This window comes from Chlamydotis macqueenii, chromosome 4 (assembly GCF_036417535.1).
Source record: "Chlamydotis macqueenii isolate bChlMac1 chromosome 4, bChlMac1.mat, whole genome shotgun sequence".
NCBI lineage: Eukaryota > Metazoa > Chordata > Aves > Otidiformes > Otididae > Chlamydotis > Chlamydotis macqueenii.
The window spans coordinates 66,396,850-66,424,012 of NC_141559.1; the positions used below are offsets into that span (position 1 = coordinate 66,396,850).

General features: G+C 35.4%; 1 protein-coding gene across 4 annotated transcripts in view; it reads right to left on the reverse strand.

Annotated features, from left to right (window-relative positions):
• SLIT2 (slit guidance ligand 2) overlaps nucleotides 1–27,163 on the reverse strand; it is a 257,184-nt gene that overhangs the window by 12,525 nt on the left and 217,496 nt on the right. For all 4 annotated transcript variants that reach the window (XM_086746083.1, XM_086746085.1, XM_086746082.1 and 1 more), the window contains 8 exons: nucleotides 23,541–23,665; nucleotides 23,313–23,410; nucleotides 21,763–21,902; nucleotides 8,202–8,295; nucleotides 6,151–6,288; nucleotides 5,817–6,057; nucleotides 5,350–5,480; nucleotides 583–737 (listed from right to left, as the gene is read on the reverse strand). In XM_086746083.1, coding sequence (XP_086602209.1) covers nucleotides 583–737; nucleotides 5,350–5,480; nucleotides 5,817–6,057; nucleotides 6,151–6,288; nucleotides 8,202–8,295; nucleotides 21,763–21,902; nucleotides 23,313–23,410; nucleotides 23,541–23,665 — 1,122 coding nt within the window. The remainder of the gene's footprint in view (nucleotides 1–582; nucleotides 738–5,349; nucleotides 5,481–5,816; nucleotides 6,058–6,150; nucleotides 6,289–8,201; nucleotides 8,296–21,762; nucleotides 21,903–23,312; nucleotides 23,411–23,540; nucleotides 23,666–27,163) is intronic.

A 27,163-nucleotide genomic window follows, 5' to 3' on the forward strand; every position in this document is an offset into this window, starting at 1 on the left:
ACAACAAATTATCAAAAATGTTTCAAAGAGTTTGCCTCCACAATCACCTACTACCAGATTTACTGAAACAAACAATTCTTTCTTCTCAAAACAAAACAAAAAAACCCCAAACCCTTCTCACCTAATGTCAAAACTTCTCTCAGCACTAAGCAATAAGAACTCCAGACAGAAATCGTACTTCATGGCTTTATACCTTGATATAATTTCCTGCCGATACATGTACAGTGAAATAGAAATGTAAAAGACAATCAAAACAGAATGCTACCACTCTACACTTTCTGAACAGGCATTACTGCATCTTCAGGTACCTAAAAATGTTAAACACACTTTAAAAGCTACATTGCAGTAGAAAATTACAGAATTTTACAGTGGGCATCAAGTATCTGTACTGATTAAAAAAGCAACAGGTGCAGTTTGAGGACATACTATTTGTTAAAATTGAAACTATTGAGATTAAGTGCTGAAGTTTCATCTTCAGGTGTTATCTCAATGGATGAATCTCTTACCATATGTTTCTTAACGTATGTTACCAGAGTAAATTAGCTATGATACTGTTAGTAAGAAGCAGTAAGATCCTCTTACCTCCTACATACAGCGGAGAATCGAAATTCAGAGTGGATTGCTTGGACAAATTGGTAATTATCTTGGGGCTTCCTCCATCAATAGATAAAGACAGAATCTGATCCATAGCTAGGAGCTCCACAATGTGGAAATTGCCATCATTAATGGTTTCCACACTGCAAAATAAACATTAATATTCATTTTAAACAGTTGATGGTCTGGTTAGAACAGTTTTTGATCTTCTCCTTTAACAGTTAATACAGCTTCAGAACAGAACCTCTCCAGGTTCTGTGCAGTCTCCCGAAAACTAGATCTTAAGCAAGGACATGCAGGTACGCTTAAGAGCTAATACAATATAATACCCCCTCAATAACACTCTATTAATAATACATCTTGGAAATTAATAGCCCTTTTCCATTCAGAGTTATTCCTGTCCTCTTCAAGTAATAAACTGTGTAAATATAGATTATATTTTAAACATCAGCTGAAATACATTTACTAGGTGGGAAGTTGAACACAAAAAAATTTGGAGTTCTTCTGCAACAATGAACAAAGGGGTGGAACATCTTGTCTGTGAAGAACAGCTGAAAGAGTTGGTGGTGTTCAGCCTGGACAAGAGAAGGCTCTGGTAAGACTATTGAGGCCTTTCAATGCTTAAAGGGGGCTTTTAAGAAAGATGGGGACAAACTTTTTACCAGGGCCTGCAGTGATTGGACAAGAGGTAACCGTTTGGAACTAAAAGGAGGTAGATTTAGATTAAATAGAATCTATAAAGTAAAAGTAGATTAAGTAAAGAAGGATTTTTTTAATATGAGGGTGGTGAAAAACTGGGACAGGTTGCCCAGAGAATTTGTGGATGCTCCAGCACTGGAAATGTTCAAGGTCAGGTTGGATGGGGCTTTGTGCAACCTAATCTAGTGGAAGACGTCCCTGCCCACGGCAAGAGAGGTGAAACTAGGTGATTGTTAAAGGTCCCTTCCAACCTAAACTACTCTATGATTCTAATATTATTTCAAGATATTATTTGTGTGCGTACATGTACCCTTCATATTGCATGGTGTTGGGTTTACATATTTTGCAAGTCCGAGTCAACTCCAGTGATAGATATATAAACCTATTTCATGGAATATGGTACTGCACCTAACCTTAGTCCTGCCAGACAAAATCACATTATTGGTTCAAGGAGCTCCACTGACGCTAGCATAAAGTAATTTGTCATCTTTATTAGGCATGGTTATTTCTGTGTGTTCAGCTTTTGGCTAACAGTGAATACTGTCTTCACTTTTTTTCTTGCCTACGTAAACCATTTCTGTCTGCTTACTAACAAGCTATGAACCCAGTACTAGGAGAATGCCTTGAAGGATGTCATGCAGAAAAGGATTGTTTCAAGCATGGTGCTTATGCTGTGTAAGGACAAGCCTACACAGGTTACTAAGTACAAAAAATGGCTGCCTATGCTTACCAATCACCAATATCTACACAGCAAATGGTTAAGTGCAGGATAACTACTCTGTACTTGAACACAATTTAAGTACATCAGAGAAGGAAGAATATTACTACTCAATGCTAGGACTGAATATGTCATTGTACTTACATTACTTCTAGCCCATTTTCCACTGGAGAATTAAGAGCTGAATGTACGGCTGCATGGAAGTTATGACAATGAATTGTAGCCCAGAGACCAGACATTATAACCATTCCCATGAGAGCCTTTATTTGCTTCAGGGCACCATCAAATAAGTGAGCTTAAGCCTTTGAAAAAAAGTTATTTAAATGAACCAATTGTATGATAGCCTGAGATGGACTGAACAGTCATACAGTCAGTTAGCTCTTCTCATTAGGAAAGCAGTATAGCTGAAAGGGATTAGCTTCCTAAATCTCAAGGCAAAAATCAAGCAAATTACCTTATAACATCTTTAGTGATGTTTTAATTAACCTAACTGCTTTTGTCCTGGAACAGATCAGAAGCACTCAAATAGTCTTTTACAGCTGTGACACATTAAATAGCTTCTTACCTATTTATTACCAACTCTAACTATGTGGACAGGCTCAGCTCAATATGGATAAAAGATCTGCATGGTAGCATGCATGCTTTAAAAAAACTCAGCTTTATGTGAAAGTGCAAACACACAACAGAGCAGACACTGGCAGAATAAACGCTTTTCAGGAGTGGGCAAGAGGGGGACTGCCAAGTTCCATGGGGACAAGGAAAAGGTCAGGGTTCATAATTCCTAAAGAGTAAGGTCTATTCAAGGTATTAAGAGGTTTGTTTGCTGTGATCAGGCAATAAGAAAAGTGCCAGGATTAATTTATTTAAAACATTTCAATGAATCTGGGAAAAAAGTTGTGTTAAGAAATCAAAATGCATATAACTTCTTGACTTAAGTAAGCAAGAAACCCTGAAATAATGTTCTTATTCCAAGGAAACTTATATTATCTTACAACTTATTAATCTTTCACACAATAGTATGTAAAACAATGACAGCAACACAGAACATACATTTTTACAGCAAGAGGTCATTCCAGGAATGTATAAAACATAATCTGTAAAGAGAATCTGTCTCTGTTAAGAGTGATTATTAAAAGCTTCTAGTTTAAACTGTTTTACTGGCAAAAATCTACTGCAGAAAGAGAAGCCCTCCTAGGTAAGGGTGGTTTAAATTAAAGAGGAAATAAACACAAGGCATATCTGTGCAATATTTCCTGCCAATGCACTTACATTACTTCTAGCCCATTTCCCATTGGAGAAATGAGAGCTGAATATATAGATTCTAATGAAAAGCTGTAAGAAAAACTGATTTAAAGCTTCTGGAACTCTGTAGAAGAATAATGATTCTGGAAGAAATATTCCCATATTCCAATAAATATATGATGAAAACTAGTTTATGGAATGAAAATATATTTTTTTTTTTTGTGTGTTTGTGTTAAAAACATTTAACATTTTAAAATAGATGTCCAGACAGAAAAAAAACCCAAGTAGATCAACTTTTCCCAAATAACCATCTCAAATTAATTCATTTTCTTTATTGGTCTTGGCATTGCCATCATCTCATCTTGTTACTCAGACTGAGTGTTGAGTGCTTTTGGGATGATGGCTCTTTCTATAGTCCATTCCCATTGGTTAAGCAGTTCTCATTCACTCTACCCAGCCAGACTGCTGTTATTGTTGATTCTCCGTATTTATCATCATTAAATCATCTGTTTGTAACTTTGTTTTGTTGCTACTGCAAGCACCTCTGTAGGCTTTACAGCTCCCATTTGACTCCTGTTCAACACACCATTTCTTGACTTCTATTTATATTGTAAAACTTCTATTCAAATCTCTCTATTGGCTGTGGTTTTATTTTGGTGTCTGTTTCAGGCATCTCACCATTGTTTAGTGGAGTACGACTTGTCTTATTCTTTTTTCTATACTATGCATGAATCTTCACTTTCTTAATGAAATCTGTAAATATCTTGATAAACTTCTTAGTTACTTTAATTTCCTTTCTGTCCTTCTCAGTGTAAGCAACTTCCCATCTTAGTCTGCAAACTATTGAGCCTGTTGCCAAATCATTCTTAAACTGCATTGTTTTTAAACGTTATCAGATAAAATTCTCTTTTGTCTTCATATCTCTCAGATAAAACATAACACATTAACTTGTTTGCTTTTATAATTCGTCACTTATTTGTACTGGGCCTGTCTGAGATGGAGTTAATATTCTTCATAATAGCTGATATGGTGGTGTTGTGTTTCAACCATTGTGTTTCAATTTGTGATGAAAACAATGCTGGTAATACACTAATGTTTTAGCTTTTACTGAATAATGTTTGCACATTCGTCTCTGTTTCTCACTCTGCCCTCCCCAGTAAATACATTAGGGGTGCGCATGAGGTTAGGAGGGGACACAACTAGGCAGATGACCCGACCTAACCAAAGCGATATTCCATTCCATATAATGTCATGTTCAGCAGTAAAATGGAGAGGAGTGGGGATTTAGGCAGGTTAGCCATCTTCTGCTTGGGAAATGGCTAAGTAAGCATTGGTCTACCCATGGGAGATGGTGAGTGATTGCAATTGCAGCACTTGTTTTGTTTCCTTCCTTTCTTCTTCCACTTCTCCTTTGGTTATAAAACTACTTTTTCTCAACTTATGATTCTTCTGACTTTTACTCTTACTTTTCTCTTCACCTGTCCCACTGGGGGTGGAAAGGGTGATGAGTGAGGGGCTGCATGGCACTTAGCTCCCTGCTGGAGTTAACTCATGACATTATTTCCCAATATTATTTTAGCTATTTATAATTTTGGTAAACTTCAACTGTTTCTTATATAATTTTCCATACTGAATGGTGCCTGAAATGAATTTTTATTTTTCTAAACAGACCAGATAGTTTCCCAAACTGAAGGCAACACACTCGTATCCCTGGAAACATCCAAGGCCAGGTTAGACAGGACTCTGAGCAATCTGATCTGGTTGGAGATGTGCCTGCTTACTGCAGGGGGGCTGGACTAGATGACCTTTAAAGGTGCCTTCCATCCCATCCAACCCAAACTGTTCTATGATTCTATGTCTTATGCTTCTATTAATCTTGCTTTGCAGGTCATGACATGTGGCAGTGGGCTGGCACCATGTTTATCCATTTGTCATCTTTCTGAAAATCCACCGAGGCAAGGTGTTAAAATCTTGAAAACATGGAAGTCTGCAGAAACTAGAGGGCTTTTAACCATCTAATAAAAAAAAAGTTACTTTGATATAAGGAATTAATACATATTTTGTTTCAGTTAGAAATTTGTTTCATCTGGGTTCACCTGTAAATAGCAGATGCTGGGTAAGATCCTGTGTCATAACTGACCCTCACTCTGCCCCGGTACAGCTCTACCGCTATGTGATCTTTATCACCTTTGTAGAGCAGGATCCCACTGTCTTCATCTGTGGCAATCTAGTTAAAAGAAAGAAACACTTAGAAAGAACTAAAGATAAATATTAAATCAAAATGCTGTATTAAGTGAGTCTCTGAATTTACTGTCATAATCTATTACTTCACTATAAAATTCTTCCTTGAAGGACAACCTGACAAAATTATTTCTTTTCCTATAAATAAACCCGTCTACTTCAATATGAATATAGAGTTATTCCAGTGACTCTTCTAGAATTTTAGTTCAAACTGTGAAAAGCTTTTTAAGTGAGCCAATGACAACTTTGGCTAATTTTCCACACCATGAAAATTCATTCATACTCTTTTCCAGATCAGAATCTGGAACAGAAACAATCTTACCTGTAAAGTGATATTGGTTTGGGGGCGTATCTTAGCTGAAGGGATTTGTAGATAGGATTCTTTGTTGACAAAGTTTATACTGATCAGCTTTTCACATTTCTCACCCTGGTAGCCTGATAAACACTGACAGATTGGTTCACTCTCCTTTATGATACACTGGGCTCCATTTTGACATTCGTAATTATCACAAGGGCTGGTGCGAGGTAGAACCATTGGTGGTGAAAACTCACAAAACAAGCCACTAAATACAAACAGGAAAAATTAGCATTTCCCAAAAAAAAATCAACTTTGACATAAGACATACATGTTTGTACTGTCTTCAGATCTTTCTCACCTGTATCCTTCTGGGCAAATACATGTATATCCATTGACTGCATCAGTACATTGGGCTCCGTTTTTACATTTGTTGTCCTGGCAGTCATCAAAGTCAACTTCACAATGCTCACCTACATATCCTGGTGTGCAATCACATCTGTGAAAAAAGAAAGCAAGTGGGATAGCACAGTGCCTTTTAACAATACAGTGTGCTTATGACAACGTTAAGGAACTACTGAATTATTTAAAACTCAAGGAAAAAAAATGCATTACTGTGACTTTGTGTGTAAAGACTAAGTAGCTTCATCATGTTATTATATGGAGAATCTACATATGTAATGAACACCAGTTTGCTAGCTATACACACTTACTCATTTGCCATAATATTGAAGAATTGTGGTTTAAATCTAAAGAGTCCTCATGAATAATTTTCACTGTTCTTGGGATCTATGAGTAATGCTGAATGCTAGAGGATGTTGTAAGTGGCTGCAAACACTAAATATAATCAATATTCTTAGTTGCTGAAACTGAGAGAAACAAGCTAAGGCTTGTATTATACTGATAGATACTTTCTTTGTCAGCTGAACAGTTATGAATGGACCAAAGCTCCATTTATACAGCTAGAGGTTATGCATACATTTTTCCCCTTGAAGTTTCACCAGCCTGATTTACAATATAACAGCTCCATGGTTAGGGAGCTAACAGAAGTCTCAGAACACATCCTCTGCCCTCCTCGAGCCCCCACTGAACTAGAAATAGCATATCCTCAAGACAGTATGTAATGTTTTTTTTTTAGTTTGTTTATTTTTCTTTTTCCCCATGCAACTCTCATTGTTAATGCTAGCAGCATTTCTTCAGGGAATTCTCATATATTAGACTGAGTAAATGGCCAAAACTCTGTGAAAAATGAATGGAAAAGATTACAAATCCAAGCATCCACAGGATTTTGTTTTTCTTTTTTAAATTAGGATGTATGTAATTGATTTAATTAGATCTTCTGATTCCCTCGGTGTTGTTGCTTTTAGTATCTAAAATTTCCTTAAAGTGCCAGGAGTGATTTTAAATAGCTGTGTAACTTTAATGAAGCACTTTAATCAAATGTCTCAATTTTTATTCAACAACATATATGAATAAGAAAAATGAAAAAAGAATATAAAGCACACTACTCAAAAAGCTAAGTGAGCCTACGCTTGAAGTTACTGCTTGTGCTATTTTCTGATTGAAAATCGCAGAAAGTAACATGGAAGATTAATGAACTTAGGCAGTAAAGTATAAGATGCCAAACTAGGTTTACTGAAGTGGCATGAAGAAAATAAACATAACACTCAACAATTTAAATGCAAGAAGTTTTCTATTTTCCAGTTGAAAATTATCAACCACATTTCATGTTTACTTGAATATTTAATATATTGGAGTATTTTTTGTTATATTTTAAATAAGATGTCATTTTGTAACTAGTAGAGATGGTAATAAATAATCTGATTTTAGCACAAGAGCATACTGTGGATAAAACAAGTGCTTATGACAACAATTGAAAGCTGCAGGCTTCCTGTTTATATTAACCTAAAGCCTATTAAAAACACTTAAAATTGTGCATACTAATTATTTATGGTATGGATATGGAGTAATTAATGATTAGTTTTCCTGGTGATGGACTCCTTTATACCTTGCAGCATGCATTCCTAATAATCTTTTTCACAATTACTTCTCAGCAAGCAGTATAATTATTCCACTTCAATAAAATGCAATTATTTTCCTACTGTCCAAGCTACTAGAAGGGTTTTGTATAGACTGTCACATGGACTAACTGCTCTACCCCATGTTTCTACTTAAAAACTAACTGGAATTAGAGCTGTTAAGGATCATTAAAATTCAGTAAAACATATTTAAGTTAATAATGTAGATCTACATGAAAATAATGGCTTATTTTGCCTTAATGCTTGATAATAATGAAATTAGTACTTTGAGAACAGAATTTGCTTCCACTAAAACAAAAGGAAAAGAAGTTAAACAGGATTTAAAAAACAGAAATTTAGACTCAGTTGGACTGTGACAATATTTTAGACTTACTTGTATCCCTTGGGTGTCAAGATACACTTTGAGTCATGCTGGCAAGGATTCAGGTTTTGAGCACAGAAATCTAGTTTCTCCTCACAGAGCTCACCTGAAATATAATGTATGCTGTCAATTCAGTAATCTGAAAATAGCTGTATCTATGTTAAAAGTAACTGCTACATATTTTTTTGTTAAACTGAAAAATGCATACTTCATGATACAATGATAATTACTCCCTTTATAATAAATACAAATAAATAAATAAACATTAATAAACAAATAACAACAATATATACTAATCTTGCTGATAATTCTTTTATAAAAAGTTTTATGTCAGTCATCTATCCATGGATATAAATGATAATTTTGTGAAAAAATATTTTTTCCTTTACAGTATTTATCTAGCTATGGTGTACAGCAAAACACTAGTGATTGTATCTCCTCTCACTAGGACAAACAAGGCATCAATATGCTTCTCTCTTATTTATCTCTAAGCACATTACACACAGAAATACCCAGATTTGCACTGTAAGTAATCTATTACCTTAAAAAACCCTATTAATATCACTGTATGTCAATACAATTCAAATTATCCCAAAATAAACACTTGCTTTCTACTTTTTCTTAAATACAACTCTCCAATTTTTGCATTTGTTAATGTAACATAATTATCTATGATCTGTTCTGTAAAAAGAAAAGAAAAAAAAAATCAATGTCAAATGTCTGGCTACCCTTCCCTGCTGCTAGAATCCTAACAGTGGCTCTAATTTCCAACATGGGCTGTTTAATCTACAAAATACTTTAATGCAGTTAAAATATTATTTCATTTGCACTTTTATGACAAGTAAACTTACAGGTGTGTAAACAGACCAACAATGTCTTGTTCCCCAACTAACTAATCAGAAGACATCCCATGCAACCCCATGCAATGTTACAGGCTTGGGGAAGAGTGGCTGGAAAGCTGCCTGGTGGAAAAGGACCTGGGAATATCAGTTGATAGCTGTCTGAATATGAGCCAGCAGTGTGCCCAGGTGGCCAAGACGGCCATCAGCATCCTGGCTTGTATCAGAAATAGTGTGGCTAGCAGAAGGAGGGAAGTGATCATCCCCCTGTACTCAGCACTGGTGAGGCTTCATTTTAAATACTGTGCTGAGGTTTAGGCCCCTCACTACAAGACACTGAGGTGCCAGAACATGAAGAGCAACAAAGCTGTTGAGGGGTTAGAAGGACAAGTCTTATGAGGAGCTGCTGAGGGAACTGGGGTTGTTTAGCCTGGAGAAAAGGAGGCTGAGGGGAGACTTTATTGCTCTTTACAACTACCTGAAAGAAGGCTTTAGTGAGGTGGGTATCCATCTCTTTTCCCAGGGGAAACAGCCTCAAGTTGTGGCAGGGGAGGTTTAGATTGGATATTAGGAAATATTTCTTCACTGAAAGAGTTATCAGGCATTGGAACAGGCTGCCTATGGAAGTGGTGGAGTCACCATCCCTGGACGAATTAAAAGATGTGTAGATGTGGTGCTTAGGGACATGGTTTAGTAGTGGACTTGGCAGCATTAGATTAATGGTCTAAGGTCCAGTCTTAAAGGTCTTTTCCAACCTAAACAATTCTATGATTCTATGAACAGTGCACTTGCAAAGTTTATCACTGGTTTGTAAGACAGATATATTTATTCCAGCATCCATATGAAGAATATATGTATAATCAACAGGTGTAAACACTGTGCGTGCTGCATTTAGGGACTCACAGGTCTATGAGGCCCTAAAACTATGGAAAGAGTAGAGTTGCCCCTTGTTCTGGTTTTGTTTAGTGAGGGGGGGCCTAAGGTGGCAGCTTCTGAAGGAAACTGCTAGAAGTCGCTCCCCTTTGTTCAGTGGACTCAGCCGGGCCTAGGGTGGGCCCGCTGCTGGCCAAAGCCGAGCTAATTGGTAGCAGAATGTCCCGTGATAACACCTCTGCAATAACATATTTAAGAAGGGGAAAACAGGAAAATAAAAAGAGAGAAGATGTGAAGCAGTTGAGCGGGGGCAGAGAGGGGGAGGCGCGAGCCTTGTGGGCCTTGCAGGCCTCACCCTCTGGCCTCCCGCTGGGCAGCCGACTGGGCCCAACTCGGCCTGGCTGGGAAGAAGTGGAGAGGAGATGAGAAGTGAATAAGATGTAAAAAGGATCCTGAGAGGCGTCTGCCAGCCTGTTGTGAGGAACGGCTGCAGAAGCCAAGGTCAGTGAAGAAGGAGGGGGAGGAGTAATGCGGCTCCTGGCCAAGATTCCCCTGCAGCCTGTGGTGACGACCATGGTGGAGCAGATTGTCCCCCTGCAGCCCATGGAGGTCCATGGAGGGGCAGAGATCCACCTGCAGCCCGTGGAGGACCCCATGCCGGAGCAGGTGGAGGCCTGAAGGAGCCTGTGGCCTGTGGAGGGCCCGCTGGGACAGCTGTTCTGGAGGGACTGCACCCCGTGGAAGAGATGACCCATGCCGGAGCAGTTCCATGAAGGACTGTGGCCCGTGGGAGGGACCCCATGCTGGAGCAGAGGAGGAATGCGAGGAGTTCTTCCCCCGATGATGACGAAGCAGCGTGAAACAACGTGTGACGAACTGACCGTGACCCCCATTCCCTCTCCCCGCTGTGCCGCTCAGGGGGCGGGGGGGAAGGTAGTAGAGGTAATGTTAAGCCCGGGAAGAGGGAGGGGTGGGGGGAGGTTATCTTGTTCCCTTTTTCATTCTCCTGCTAGTTTTAGAAATAAATGAGTGTTTTTCCCCAAGTCGAGTCTGTTTTGCCCGTAACGGTAACTTTAAGAATTTCTCCCCGTCCTTATCTCAAACCTCGAGCCATTTTCGTTATATCATCTCCCCTATTCTCTCGGAGGGTGGGGGGAGCGAGAGAGAGAGAGACTGTGTAGTCTGGTCCTGATCGGGGCTGAGCTACGACACCCCTTGTTTGTCGAATAATAAAAGATAAGCTAGTGAGGATAGAGAAGTAGAACTGTGTACCAAAATGAGGAAGAAAAGAGCAGAAGATAGCAGGGGATGAGCAGATACTTTCACTGCTCAAGTTGAACTTTCCTTCACAGAGGCACTATATTTGTTATCCCTCAGTTTTACTTGAGTGTGGTGGCAGCCTGCAGTGTAGTTAGCTGAAGAATCAGTATCTGCTGGAGGGCAGCCTGAGATTAAAATATCATATAATGGCTTCACCTCTTTTCCTGTAACTGTTCACACTGTACTAAAGATAAGAACAGCACCACCATGAATACGGTATGGGGAAGGAAGGAAGGAAGGACAGACCATTTAGTGACAGAATTTGGGTAGAATCAGGAACAAGTAGATTGGAAAAAGGGAGAAAGGTATAAGATAATAACATTTGAATGGAGATTTTGGAGAGAGAATATGAATGAAGGTTTCTTCCAGAATACACATGGATGTATGAGTATGTATATTAGCTCATCAGCTACTACTGTCGTTAAGTAATAACACTTCTGACATTTTACACTGCTCCTAGCCAAGTGCCTAGCACCACACAGAGGCTGCCTTCTTGCTTACATTGGCTTCTCTGGAATTACAGAAGTACACATCATAATATCATAATAAACTGGAAGCAACAGTAGATGGTAAAATGTCTATTTGTCTTTTTTTTTTTTTTTTCCCCACAGGTTCAACAGATCCTCCAGAGAAATTTGTCCTTTCCACAGCACATGTGCTTACATACTAGTGTTAAAAACGGCATACTATGAATATGAATACTGACTACCCAGGATTTGAGACATTATTTCCAGGACTTATCTCTTAGGGTATGTAGAACTTATTTAAAATGATAGACAAATAAACAAAAACTTAAAAGAGTTGAGGTACAGTCTTCATTAAAGCAAGGTTAGAGAAAAAGGCAAAACTCAACTACAGCCAAAGATGGTTCTGCTAGATTAAAACTAATCTGAAACATGTATGCTACATGTGATAAGATATGGGATCTTTACATCTTCAAAAATTAACGGAGAAACCAAAACCAGCCAAAACAAAAAAAAGACAAGTACTTTGCAGCTATCCAAAAGATTCAGAGTAGTTCTACACAAATTTTTTTTTTTTTAATTAAGAATTGATAGCACATTACCAATCTGCAAGTAGTGCATTTTCCCTACAAAACCAAATAAAGCTTTGAGTTAACACAAGAAAACGGGCTTCAAGCACAGGCTACTTAACAGTACTCAGGAAAGCTGTCAATAACAATGGGACTTAGTCAATATATGTAGGAAACTGAATGAAGATCAAATGCAGGCCACTGAAGATGACTAATACAAAGGATTTAATTTTATCCTCAAAGCCTCTTCAAACTCTCAATGGACTTATTAGTCTGGAAATGTGCAACTGTTATGACTAGGTCAGTGCACAAAGAATCCTGAAATACCATGGATTCTTTGTATCCCATGATATATCAAACAAAAACCAGATCCCTTTCTCTGTTGTTCAAGCAAATACATATATTAAGAGGACGTAATTCTTCACATAGCATTTAGTAAATTTTCAGAACTTCTTGCAATGGCTGAAATCCGTTTAAAGATCAGCAACTTTTAAGAGTGAGATAAAAATATGGGAACAGAGATTTTCAGCAACATGAAGTAGAATAAGCAGTTTATGCACATTTCTATGGCTTAGAAATGTCTAGATGTGCCTATATAAATGTATATATCCATATATATATATATATACACCCACCCATACAAATATCTTATTGTGGCATATATTCTATATATAAATTACATGCAGAACTGCAAAATATGAGACACCTCAATTACAAATAATACAAATATAACTGTTCAATACTTACAAGATTTGGACAAAAACACCTCTAAACATTCCCAAGATTATTAATTCTAACAGTATATCAGTGACTTTCTGAAAGGCACATATTGAGGCTGGAGGTTTGCTGTTTCTAGATAGATTCAGAGTAAAAGTTCAGTGGAAAACCCCCCAAATACCTAGGAAAAGGCAAATTAGGACTGGCATAATAGGAGCAACCAATCTTACCATTGCTGTCAACTTTACTGAACTGGCATTGATTTTGCTACAGGACAGTAATTGGGCCATGGATTAGATTATTATTGGCACAGACCTCTGAAATTTCTTGTGTGGCAAAAAGCTTTACTGAGTAGTGTATAAATCTGTCCATTTTAATTTTTTTCCCCCCATCCAGGTACTTATAAAATACATGAATTCTTAGTTAAAGTACACTATATTTTAGTAGTGATAGTTTGATGGCCCTAATATCTTCTGAACTACACTGAAAGCTGAATCACCTCATGGAAAGCTCAGAGGCACTTGAAAAGTCTTAATTCCCAAGACATAGCTGTGAATCCTGCATAGAGACTGGGGGTCAAACCGGAACTTTAAGTTTGAAATGGGCTTACAGTTTTGAAAAATATCCATTTCAAACCATAAGATCAATGTTACACTACTAGGCCTACTGCAGCCAAATTGCTTGCAAACATCATCAGGTATTTTTGAGATTATGGTCAGGCTTCGATCTGTAGAAAAGTGCACAGATTGAAAAATAATAGAAACAATGATTTAAAAACCCACTTGTCTTTAAAAAATAGGATTTTTGTGCTGTGACAGCATAAAAGGAAGGAAACGTTCCCCTTGCATTTGCAAATTGTATGCACTGTGAATTAAGTAAAAATCATATCACTGGAGGGAGCTTTCAGTCAAAGTTTGTTAGCAACTAGCCTAGGGAAGGAAACAGGAATTGAGTGAAGGACATGGTAAACATGGTGGCTCATGTAGTGAAATAACAGTGTAAATAGCCCTATGAACAAAAAAGTCAGTTTAACATAAAGTACAAACTTTCTTCATAAAGAAAGAATAGAATTCATGACAGATTTGCACTCAGGATCAGTAAAAGAAAATAAAGAGAAATTCAAGATGGAATCCAAAATATCTACATCAGATACTGAATTTCTGAATGAAAATATAAATACCAGACAATGAATCAAAATAACTCAAATGCAAGATCTTCATTTTTACTCTTAACAGGTTTATATTCTGAACAGAGCGTTCCCATAACCAATAGAATTGTTTGTGAAAAAAATAATAGAAAAGGTAAGTAAAAATATGTGAAATGGAGTCTGAACCACTGAAGAATAGTTTCCTGGTAAAGCAATATCTTTTTTAGCGTACTGAATAACCAAAGCGTTATTCAGAATTTAACTGAGACAAGATGAAGGGGAGGAAGTAATTTTGTTGAAATTAGAAGATAGTGATGAAACTGAAACACTCATTGAAGGGAATATCAGCTTTACCAAGTTAGGCTCCTTGGTGTTACTGGAAGTAAATCTTAGAGAGTTCCCTCATTCGGGAAATATAATACAATGTTTTAAGAAACATACTTCAAAATAATGAAAAGAATGTGAAATAAGTGTCTCAGTTCAATGAAGCTTGACACCAATATGTGTGTACATTCTTTTATTCATCTAATAATATTGTAACTGAGGCTTCTGTAAGAGCTTGGCTAAGTAATTATGTTTTTGAAAGATGGGAACATTTCTGTATGTAGGAAAATAAGCAACAGATTAGTTTGTTTAAAAATAAGCAGTGGATAAAGTGTCAAAAATCCTATGAAAAGCTTCCAAGGTTTAATTAGAACCAGCAATAACTCTTTTCATAATACATCTTTTTTAATTAATCTAGGGAGTCTGGATTCCAGTATGGAGCAGCACTGCAACCAGCAGAACTCTGCGTGGCCGGCACAGTCCAAATGAACACAATTCTCCATGGTCAAGACTGGAATATTTACTGAGATTCTGCAGCTAGATGTAGAGGATGATGCAGACTTAAACAGCCAGACATCATTATTAAATACTGATGATTAATTCTATGCAATCCTTGGTTAACTAACCAAAGTGGTAAGTTTGCTAGATTCACAGGTAAATTTGTGTTTCCTCCATGTAGGTTAATTTACTCTTATGACTTGAAGAGCTATCACAGAAAAAAAAAACCTCTGGATTTTCCTATATATAAAGACATGTAGTAAAACAAATAATGAGGAACAATGCAATGAGATGAAAAAGGATTTACATCATTGTTATTTTGAATAATTGGGCGATAATTTAAAAATATAGTCAAATAAAGCAATGGCAGCGACTATACTTCTGAATGAAGAGAAGAGCTCTAACACAAGTGGACATGGGCTGCATTTTTATGAAGTCTTGAGTTTGATGAAAAGTAGACAACATAAATTATTTAAAGTCTTGAGCTCATTATGCAGAAAAGACAAATAAAAATATCTACTATACGAGGGACAAAGTTGCTTACAATTTTAAAAAGTTCACATTCAGAGTAGGATGCAGTTTATAACCACAAATCTGAACATTTTGTTGGATTTTAATTTTAAAGTCAAATTCGAGGTCCAATTAATTGCTGGACTGTTCCTGTCTTTCACTGTCGCTTAACTCTTTTTCATCTATGCACCATGCTTGTGGATCTCAGCATAAGATGGGGCTTATGTAGCTAAACATTTCTAGTTGTTTTACATCTCCTGTTTAGCAATAACAAAGAAATAAGAAACTTTAAGGCAAGTAAGCTTCAAAACAATTAAAGAAAACAAAAGGATGGATCATAGACCAGAATCAGTAATGGCAGTGATCAAACTAGTAGCCTGCTTGCCAAGGATATTGTGTATATTCTCCCTTTACAAAAATGCAGTAAAATTATTTTAATACTTGAGCTTTTAATATAGATGAAACAGGAAATTTTACAATGAATTATGAAAAGCAAGAGTAGCAAAGTTATCTCTTTACTCTAAGAAACTATAGCACTTATGTGTAGTTTTTACAAGAATGAGGTTTATGATCTTGATTCAATGAAATAATTAAACTTTTTATCAAGCTTGACATGACATGATTTGCATTTGATTACTTGCATGCTTAAATTTTAGACAGGATTTTTGACTGCCAAGTGAATTCAAGGTAGCAACTCAACTCTGTTCTGTAATAAGACCATGTAATGAAGTTTTGAAACAGATGAAAAAAAAATAAATACATGTAAGTGTCTAGGTCTTGCCTAAACTGAGAGCATTACTTAAAATTATCCTTTTTTTTTTTTTTTCTGACTACTGTCACAATTCAAAAGATGATAAAACTGACTGATCCTCCAAGCAACTTACAGACCATTAATAACTTTCACGTTCAGCTGGCAAGCTAATACAAGTGTGTATCACATACACATCTGCTTAATTTTGGTGCTGAATTTAGTTCACAACTCCTGGGTGTTTGTTAATTTGTTTGGGAGGAATTTGTTCTTGATATAGTCAGTGATTTTAATATGTTATAGTTCATACTTGTGTAATACATTTACAGTGACTATAGTTCTGTTTAGGATTCATTGCCTTTCTACCTTTAATCACATTTAAAGACATTTAGGCTATCAGCAAGACTAATTGAACACAGGTTAACACCTGCCTCAGCTTGAAATGGAGACTTGAGTCTCTTCACAGAAGCATCCTCCCTTTACATTCCATTTCAAAAGCTATTTTTCATGAAGACAGAAATTAAGTTTTTCATTTCCGGAAGTTAATCCTAAAATTTTGTAATTTATACTACTGGAAATCAGTGAAAAGCAAAATGTTATCCATGAATCTCAGATGTTGAACTAGTTATTGTAATCTATTTTTTTTTCAGTTAAAAACAAGAATAAGAAGAACTCAACTTTTATATTTATTTATACTGAGCTTGCATTGTCCCAAGATTTTCTAGGGACAAGTACTCTTTTATAAAATGAACTAGTTTCACACTGGGATAGTGATAGAACAATGCAGAAAGAGTAACTTAGGAAGTGGCAAGGGAAAAGAAAACCAGGAGGCTATCTTTGCTGTCCAGATAAGTAATAATAAAATGCAAATAGGGCAACATGTCTAAATGGAGTACAGCTTTAAGCAGGGAACACGTGGATGGAATAACTTTCTGGAAATATCTTGTTCTCTCTGTCAGTTACAGAAAGAACTTAGTCTCTGAGTTAAAGTTGTAAGAATTATTTATCAGAAATCTAAATTAATCAACATAGTATAATTGCAGCCTTGTTCAACATGTTATTCCATGGATAATGAAAATATTTAATACTAATGGAATATTATATTGCTTTATATACTGCAAAATACACTTATCAAATTAAATTAATGTCAAATACACTACAAGATGACTCAATTGCTTTTAAAACTGAATATGTAACTTTGTAAATGTGTCATCACTGATTATGTTAGCTCTCAGACTGTATAGATGATTAGATTGTACAGAAGATGGTTTATCTCTGTTAGTGAGATAGGTGTTAGGCAGAAACTAAAAAAAAAAATCTGGAATACCTAAAGTTAGTGTCATAAATCCCTCGACTATTACCTTTCTTGTACCATATCCTCAGCTTAATGTGGTAATTTCAGATTCTTTAGATATTCACAGCAAAAAAAGGCCACAGAAATTATAAGCAATCAGACTGCCATTTTATAGTCCAGCATATTTTCTAGTACCATAATCTAATGAAGAAATTAAAGCAAAACAGTGCTGTACAACAGAGAATACATTAGAACGAAACCAAGGTATGTTTTTAAGGTGATGAGAATAAAGATTTCAGAAGATCATCATGTAAACTTTTTTGTTAGTCCTATCAGTGGCTGCACAAATTTTTAACACATCTGAGAAAAAGACAATGAAGGTAGTATTAAACTACTCCTGCACAACGATCTGCATCTTCAATTACATTCTTTTGACTTGTATTCACAGCAAGAGCCAAGTGCCTAATTTGAAGATTTGCAGTGAGCTTTCTAAATTATACGTATATACAATTTATTTGATCATTTGTAGGAAGTGAAATCCATGCACTTTTAAGGAAAGGAAAGTGAGAAACCAAAGTAAGTGAAAATAGGCTTAAAAGACAACTGACCTTTCTCCACTTCATTCAGATTAGCAGCTTGCAGTGACAAAGACAGAAGAGACAAGAGACTTTTTACATTGTAATACAACAGCATAGCACAGTAAGCTAATGCACAACTATAGCAGCAGAGAGGTTGATATAGCAAAATGAAGCAAGCTTCAGAGTCTCACCTACAGCAGAGCAAAACAAACAGAAAAGGTAAGAAGTACATGCCACTGGTGGCATAAGAAAGGTTTTACTTCTGGATTAATTAGATCTGTGATCTAATGACTGATGATAATGACCAAGAGAAATGATCATCTGTAATCTATAGAATGTACATAAAATGACCTGAAGTTTACTAGACTGAGGTTAAAATAAAGGAGATGATAATGTTAAGAGAATAGCGAGGTTAAAGAGTGCAAGACATAGTGAGGTATTTTAAATGTTTTATTTCTCAAGGTTTCATCTGACAACCTGAGTGCCCAATGATTCCATTTGCTTACTGTTGTTTCACAGTTACAGTCTGTCATGTTACGAAAGCTCACAGTGTAGTGCAAATACCATTCTTTGTCTTTCCACCTGTAACTGCAGAGGTAGTTTTAAAACTTAACTGAGGCAGAGAAAAATGGATTCTTGATTCTTAAGTAACAACATAATAAGTTTTTTTAATTGCTTCTTTTAAATCAATACTGCGTACTTGAGAAGCGTAAATTTTCAGGGGGTTGTTAGAAAAGTAAAAAAATTTGGTACTGCACTCCAACATTCCTTACAACATGTTTCATAGTTTTTGTATGTATTTTCAGAGATTCTAACAAGCCCTCCACATGAAAATAAAATTTTAAAGAAGAAATATTTACATTTCACACCAGCAGGTTTCGGCTGACTTCTTCCTTATACTGTGCTACTGAAATGTAAAGCGTGCTTGCAGATAACCACTCACCCAGAAAAACATTCTGGGCTGGTGCACTTCCACCTTCAGTACATATATGCTGTGACATCTTGAACACAGACAATTCGAAGTATTGCCAACAGAATTAAAAGAGAACAGGACAAGCCTACGGTGGCATTTTCCTGGTATGTATACTGTCCCAGTTCCCAGCAACTTACAGCTCAGGGACTTTCTGAGCTAGAGATAAGTCTCTCTGAATTTAAAAGTCTTTACCTACTGAATATGTAGCCTGTTTTCCTGATCATTAACCTACCTTTGCCCAGCTAGTACATGAATTAATTTAGTGAAAAATACCTTTCATAAAAAACTTATTAACAATATGCATATCTGATTTTAACCTGTTAGAACAGATACCAACATCCAAATGTTTACAAAGTTCCTCATGAAAGTCACTGTACCCAGGCTGGACAGGGATCCTGTTACTTATCTTTCAAATCAGGTTATAGCCCAGAGAGAAAAAAAAAAATCCTATAAATAATTTGGTACCTCATACACACTTGAGGCAACTGTAAGATTACTTTATATTCTGAACACTACCATTTCTAGATTGTGATGTGTCCAGACTATTGTCAGTCTAATTCTTAACACTGAAGGTTATTTAATTATTATGCAAGATCAAGGATGAGGGACATGAAGACCCTCTTACTAGCTCAATATTTTATATTTTTGCCTTACAATTAATCTCAAAAATTACTTGGATCTCACACATTGCATCCTATCCTCAGATGCTTTGTAAGATAGATACTATATTGTAGAATTCTGTACTGTACCATGTGGAATTAAAAACCTAAACTTTTGCTACAATTTTTTCACAACTTATCTACAAAATGAGTTTAGGCTGTGGTGTTGTCCGATTGAAAAAATACAGGTGTCTTTGGTTTCCGTAAAGTGTTAAAAAAAGTCTTATGATATAGTGTAAATTCTCAACATTTTTTAAAAAACAGAACAGCTAAACTTACTGACTACAAACAGATTGTTATGATTTATTTTATAGCTGATGAGAAGATTCTCACCTACTCACATGACCTACTGGCTTCAGTAGTGATTATGAGTAGGCATGGCATCTGTAAAAGCAAATCTCTTTTTCTGTAAGAATTACAGTTAGCAACCAAAAAACATTTTCCATATAAACTCATAGTATTTTCCTTTTATAACTATGCACAATTATGAATCAAATTATAAAATACACTTTCTTAGATTTTGACTAAAGAAACACAACTGCAATACAAACATCAAAAATGTTACCAATGTTTATGCTCTGCTTCTTGCTCTAACTATAGAGATGTATAGAGAAATGCTACAATTGCTGTTCCAATTGTAAATGTACAATGCACATTTCAATTACAACACTACAGAAATGCAGCAGGCACATTTAATCAAAGTTTTTGGCTAGCACATATATACAAGCCTTTGCATCCACTCCATGGATATTTAATACGAAACAGTCCTTCCCATGGCATGCTCTCGAGTATACCAAGCTATTGACTCTAGCAGTTAAATGCACCTAGAGCAATGTTGAAAATGAAGACATGATTTACACAAGATTATGTCTGTTCTTCCAGATGTGGACTATCCACTTGTTACTAAATACCTTATTCTGGCTATTTGCACTTTTAACCTGTATTGCTGTAGGTATTGTAGCTTATTCTGTATGGGGAAATTTCTACCAGACATTTACGCAGCGTAAGTACTGGATGAATACATATATTAGATTATGAAGGTGTATTTCTTATACTTGTCTTCTATCATCTTCACTCACTGTGGGTTTCCAAGATTTAAATATTGACTTTAAATGTGAATACCCTAAAACATTTGAGCAATCCAGTAGGCTGTAGAACTAACTATGGAAATACCTTGGATTAAAAGAAGTTAGTTATGTTTTCGATAAATGAAATTAATTCAGGAGTTCATCTCTCCTCCCAGTTTTCCAGAGCTCAGATTTGATTGATTTGTTAAAGCAAAGATATAGGATGACTGAGCAGAGTTAATTCCCAAGTTACGGTATTTCAAATACCATAGGCATTTTTTTTAGGCATTTCAAATCATGGTTTTGTGAACTTGAGCTTTGTGTTCTCCTAGCGGTCAACTAACTGACAGAAAATAGATCTGTCTTGTTAGAAAAACTATAAAACAGATCAATGTAAACAAGAGATCCTAATTGTTCTCCAGTGTTGCTGTTCTAACTATCCTCCATTCCCACAGAGATGATGACAACAAGCAAGACACTCTCTTTCTCAAGGAGAGGGGAATGCTCTGGCCTGGTTGCCAACTGACAGAAACAAACAATTAGACACTCTCTAATGATTCTTGTCTTTCTTTTTTTTTCTCTTTTCTGCTAGAACAGAAAGCATGATGCCAAATTCAGTTCCCTACTGGCACAGACAGATCCTTTTCTACCCTCTTAGTAACATGAAGTATACAGGATAAAAGCAGAGTATTTTTCAAATTCCTACAGCTAAGAGGTTCCTCACTGGGGTGTCTGGGTTAGGTAAACAGTAAGGAGGGACACATTTTGAATGATCTTTTAAATATCAAAATGCTGTAATTTCAAAACTAACAAAGGAATTAATGAGTGGGCATTAAGTCTACTTTTGACTGCAAATCACATAGGAGAAAAGTATGGAGGGAAACCTGTCTTTAAGTCAATTGCAGAGTAACTACTAATTCACCTACAAACTGAAAAATATTACTGTTTTGCTAGGAATTCTTGAATTACCTGTATTTTCTCTTATACTCCTACCTGTATATTCAGGTGGACAAAGGCAAGTATAGTTATTAATTCCATCCACGCAAGTAGAATTATTTTCACAGTCATTGTCTTCACAGTCATCAACATTTACTTCACAGTTTTCACCTTCAAATCCATCTGCACAAGTGCACCTGTAATACAGAAAACAAAACTAACCACAAGGACATTTTAGCTGGAGAGGCTAGACAAAAAGTTCTGTAATTAATGGGTACAATAGATCATAGTCACTATCCCATAAAGGAACATGGTTGATATAATGTAAAAAAACCATATAATTAATGTTGCCAAAGTATTTTTAACATTTTAAACTACAGAAAATGGACTCTAAATTTGTGCTTTTATCTTTAGTTTAAGGAGCTTCTTAAATTAAATCACTGAACATTCCTTTTGAAAAGTGTGCTACCTTTACAAAATCAGATTATATTTCTTATGTAAAATGATCCTTTTGGTTTTTTTAAAGTTAAAGACATGGAAAAGACTGTGGAATCAGGGATTAGTATGTAATAGTAGTATTCCACTATCATTCTATTAAATGCACCAATATAAAGCTCTGTTTAATGTTCCATGCACAGTACATGCATAAATATATAAAAACAAAGCCTGTATAAACTCTTCAAAGCAGTATCTTCTTTTGCTTTTAAGTATGTTTATACAAAACAAATACATAAAAATAGATAGCAAATGTAAAAGATCACTCAAACATGACTACATATATGGTTTCATGTAATATGCACTATCAATAATTTCTGCAGCTTTCTTTATAAGATTACTTTGATTTTCAAAATATAGTGTTCAAATAAATGAAAAAAGTCAAATTCTGAAACATGGCTATTTCACTTTAAATTCTAGAGGCATAGTACTAATATGTATACACTTATTTTTTAATAGAAAACTACTTAACCTTTGGGCAGAATTTGGGTTAAAAAATAAGAATAATGTCATAATGAATTGCAGGAAAATGAATTGTATCTTTTTGAAGTGTCAATTCTAACAAGCTTGAGGTGTAGATTATTAAATGACTAATAATTTCACATAAGAATGCTAAAGAACTTTATTTCATAATTCATGAAGTACATCTGGAGTAATTGTACTGTGCGATTAAATAACTCAAGATTAAAAATGCTCACAGCATGTTTATCTGCTGGCATAGTGAGCTTCAAATGAATCATTAATTTTCTGTTTCAGTGGGATTTATATTTTATCATTTACATGCTGTCTGTTGAAGTAAAACACATGACAACAGATGAATTGTGAGATTTTTTCAGCAGGGATCTAGCTAGCTATTAATTAGCATAATGGAGTCAATACTATATTGTCTTGACCTGATATGCCTCAACTAATTACAATCATTTGTTATTGCTTTTAACAGTTTCAAAGCTTTACAAGCTTTCCAAGGATGGTGACATGTTCTGAAAATTTCTCGGAAGCACTGAAAATCTGCACTTTCCAACAAATACAGAGAACCCAAAAATTAACACCAAAATTATTTCAGCCTATAAAAGTAGTTTTCCATTCTGTTATTACAATTAAAAACAACCTACCAGAAACCATCTTTTTCTCCTTCTTTCAAATTACAAGTTCCACCATGGTGGCACGGGTTACTAATGCAAGCATGAATGGGAATATCACAATCTTGACCCTATGCAGAGAACAATTATAATTTAAGAAGAAAATACAGACACTAGTGGAAGGCAGACAAATTAAACTTGAAGGTTGTTAAGGAGAAGGTTACATTTCAGTGAGTTTTCTCCTCTTCATGCAGTACCTACCTTGAAACCATATGGGCAAGTACATCTATAGAAGTCAACTGGATCATTGTTGCAGGTTCCATCATTTTTACATGGATTTGATAAACAGGGGTTACACTTAGCAAGAATATTAATATCCACAGGCCCTTAAAAATACAAATTGAATAGTCAGAAACAAACAACTATTAATTTATATTTGACAGGATATATCTGCCATGTTGCTTTAAACTTTAAAACAAAATTTGTATTTTAAATTTTATGGTGTTTCTGTATGAATGGAATGCTAGACTGTCCTTAATTCTTTCAACATGACCAAATAAATTTGGGGTTGCATTTTTGGTTTAATTATAACTTAAAAAAAAAAAAAAGACCCCAAAGTGATTCCCATACCCCCATTCTTGAAATTCGTACAGGTCCGATCCATGATAATTACCTTCCCTTTGTATTAACAAAATGAAGAACAGAATTTCAGATTTTGTCTCTTTAGGGAGTAAACATTGCCTATGAGAAAAAGGGGTATCACAGTTTGCAATCTCTCCCTTGATGGTGTTACTGAGAACAGTGTTTTAAATCTATTTTTGTTTTAATTTATTTTTTATCTGCAGGATCACAGAGATGGCAAAATGAACCAGTAAAATTACCTGTACATCAGTTGAACATCTATGAACTGTAATGCAAATTGCATTGTCCAAGCTGTCTCACCACAAAGGGCTCTATATTGCGCCTTGCTCCCTTATAGAGTCAGCCAGAGTTCTGTGCATTACTGCATTAGTTGAGCCCACAAATAATGCAAACTGTACCATGAATCTATGTGCAAATGAAGGCTGCAATCCATGCTTGCAGTCTGACCCCTTACATTAATGATTGTAACAACTGAATTCAGAAATTAATACTGACAAAATCTTAAGTTTCAGAAGCCAGACTTAAAGCTTTGGCCTACATAAATCTTATCCCTCTTATATAAAAATATTTTAGATTTTCTTTCTGTTATTTTACAATTTTGATAGAGCTTCTTCATGGTGGATTTTCAAGTTAGGAACTATCTATTATTTTTTCTTTTGTCAAACAACCAAAGAAATCACTGGTTATTTTTTAAAAATTAGAAATCACCTGTATATAAATAATAATTCATTTTCATACACTTTGTGATAGACAAAAGATTTATTACTGTAAGAGAAAACAGGCACAACCTGGTCAAATGCCTCTTAAGAGAATGAACATACATTCTCTACTATCTCCAGCTCTATTGCCTGGTAACATTACTGCCTCCAGCATGATTTCAGATTTCACCTATGATAAAAACTTTCGTTCTCCACAGGTGATTTGTACATTTTAAGTAATAACCAGTGATTTCTTCTAACTATACAAAAACCACAGACTCCTGAGACCTACTGATGGAATTGCCTGACTGCTTCATAATAGGTTTTACTCAGAATGAGCCGGACTGCAAAGTTTTCCAAGCTAACGGGCACTTTTACTGAGATATAGGGTTTGGGCTTTTTTTTTAAACTTAGATGTCTTAACCTTCTTTACTTATCGCTCTTTGCAAAATTAATCTCAGACAAGTCATTACATAGGAGCAGGCATGGATGGAAGCCATGTGATTATAAGGATTCAGTAAGGCATGTTAGACAGGGTGAATGCAACTTTTTTATTTTTTTTTTAAATCTGCGGTTGCTGGGGTATCCTTTTGTGTCACAGCTTGTAAGCAAATCCAAGGAGACGAACATGGTAATCTGTGATAAAATGCTTATTGCCAAAGCTATAATCTAGATGGATCATTGACAATTCTTGTCTTCACTACCTTATTTTGCAAGAGAAATCTATACCTGATTAAAGTTTCTGTTACACCAGCAAACAGCAGAGGTAGAAGAGTTAAAACAAATAACATAGAATTAACATCTAGAAAGTCCTGCCTCTGTACTCTAGACTACTGCTGATTATTGCCAGATTGCATTAAGAGTTTCTGTGAAAAAAATAAGGCACATATTGAAAAAAAAAAATTGTAACACTGTGTTGTAGTCTGGAAGTCTATGCTATTTGCCTCAACTGTTTATTCTGAACATCATATCCTCTTTTCTACTTCTTATGCAATAAAATGCTAATTATTTGGCATGAAGTAAAAAAACATTCAGTAACTAAGGTTATTTTCCTAAATGGATTAGCAATCTAAATTTCACTTACAAAAAAGAGCTAGAAAATGGGAACATAAGTCTCAACAAGACAGTAAACAACATTGTATCTGGTTCTATTTTGTGTCTATTTCAAACTATTATATATGTAGTATCCAATAGAAATTAACATTTTTATTTATATTCTTCAGCTGTAAGATAAAAAAATGGAAACGTTTCAGATATTTTTATTGAAGGCAGTAGTGGAAAGGTAGTTCTGGAACCTAACTGCATTTGCACTATACCATTCCTTTCCCTATTATGCTTCATGTGTTAAAAGACTTGCATATGAAAAAGAATTGGGTTCATAACATGTTGTTTAAATTGTAGACACATATATTCTTGAATAAGCCCTAACTGGAAAAAATCCTGAAAATAAAAGAAAAAATAAGCAGTGAAAAACTAACCATATTTTATTGATAAACATACACACATGTAGCTATCTAATATTTTTGAAGAAAAAACATGACACAAACACTCTCAAAATCAGCTTCCAGAGAAACCTGTTGCAAGAAAAATTTTAAGCTCTGACTTTTTATGACTCAAGAGCTCCTATTTTCTCTTACATACAGCCTCAAAATCAGTATCTACAACTGAGTTACTTATACTAAAGCTGCTAATGAAATCACGGATTTTAGTGCAATGCAGAGGAAACAATCATTTCAGAGAATTTTCAGACCTTAAACCCAGGCTTTTAAAATAATAAAACTATTCATACAATATATTAAATGATATAACATGAAGAGTCAGCTGTTTCATTCATCAAAGGGGAAAACAGACAGTAAACATGCGTGTCTTAGGAAAGAAGTTTGCTTGAGGTACACAGAAGGAAGGTCAGAAGGTCCGTAGGTCCGTTCTTAATCAGAACACCCATTCCAGATCTATTTATAACCTTACCTGGTATCAGAAAACCACAAGGCCCTGGAATCTCTAGAAGCAGGGCGTGGGTCGTAAAGGGGTAAAAGTAAAAGATTGAGAATCTGTTAGAGGCCACATTAAAAAAAAAAAGAGAAAAGCACCCATAGACCTAGAAAAACAACTGAAAGAAGAAAATACTAAGGGATGATTCCAGGAGTAAAAGAATTCATAAAATTAGAGTAAGCTACAGTGATTTTATGGATCTTTACAATTGCAATGAGACTTCATTTTAAAATGCTCATTTTCACTGGGAACTATCTATTACGTAAGTCAAATTCAAGCACCCATTTCACTTTAAATTGAACCCAGAGATACTGATAAGAGGAAATTACCCACTGCTCTTTTGCTGTAAATATATACACAATAGCAGACCATCAAGAGATACACAGAAAACAGCGCTCTCACTCATAGCCTAAAATTTTGGTTCTAATAGAATATAGCATCTTCCTAATTTCTATTTAGCAGTTTATTTTTAAGCAAAAGATAAAATTACTTATCTTTGCATAACAGACACATAATGTCTTACAGGGCCAATATGTCATTGAAAAGCTGCTG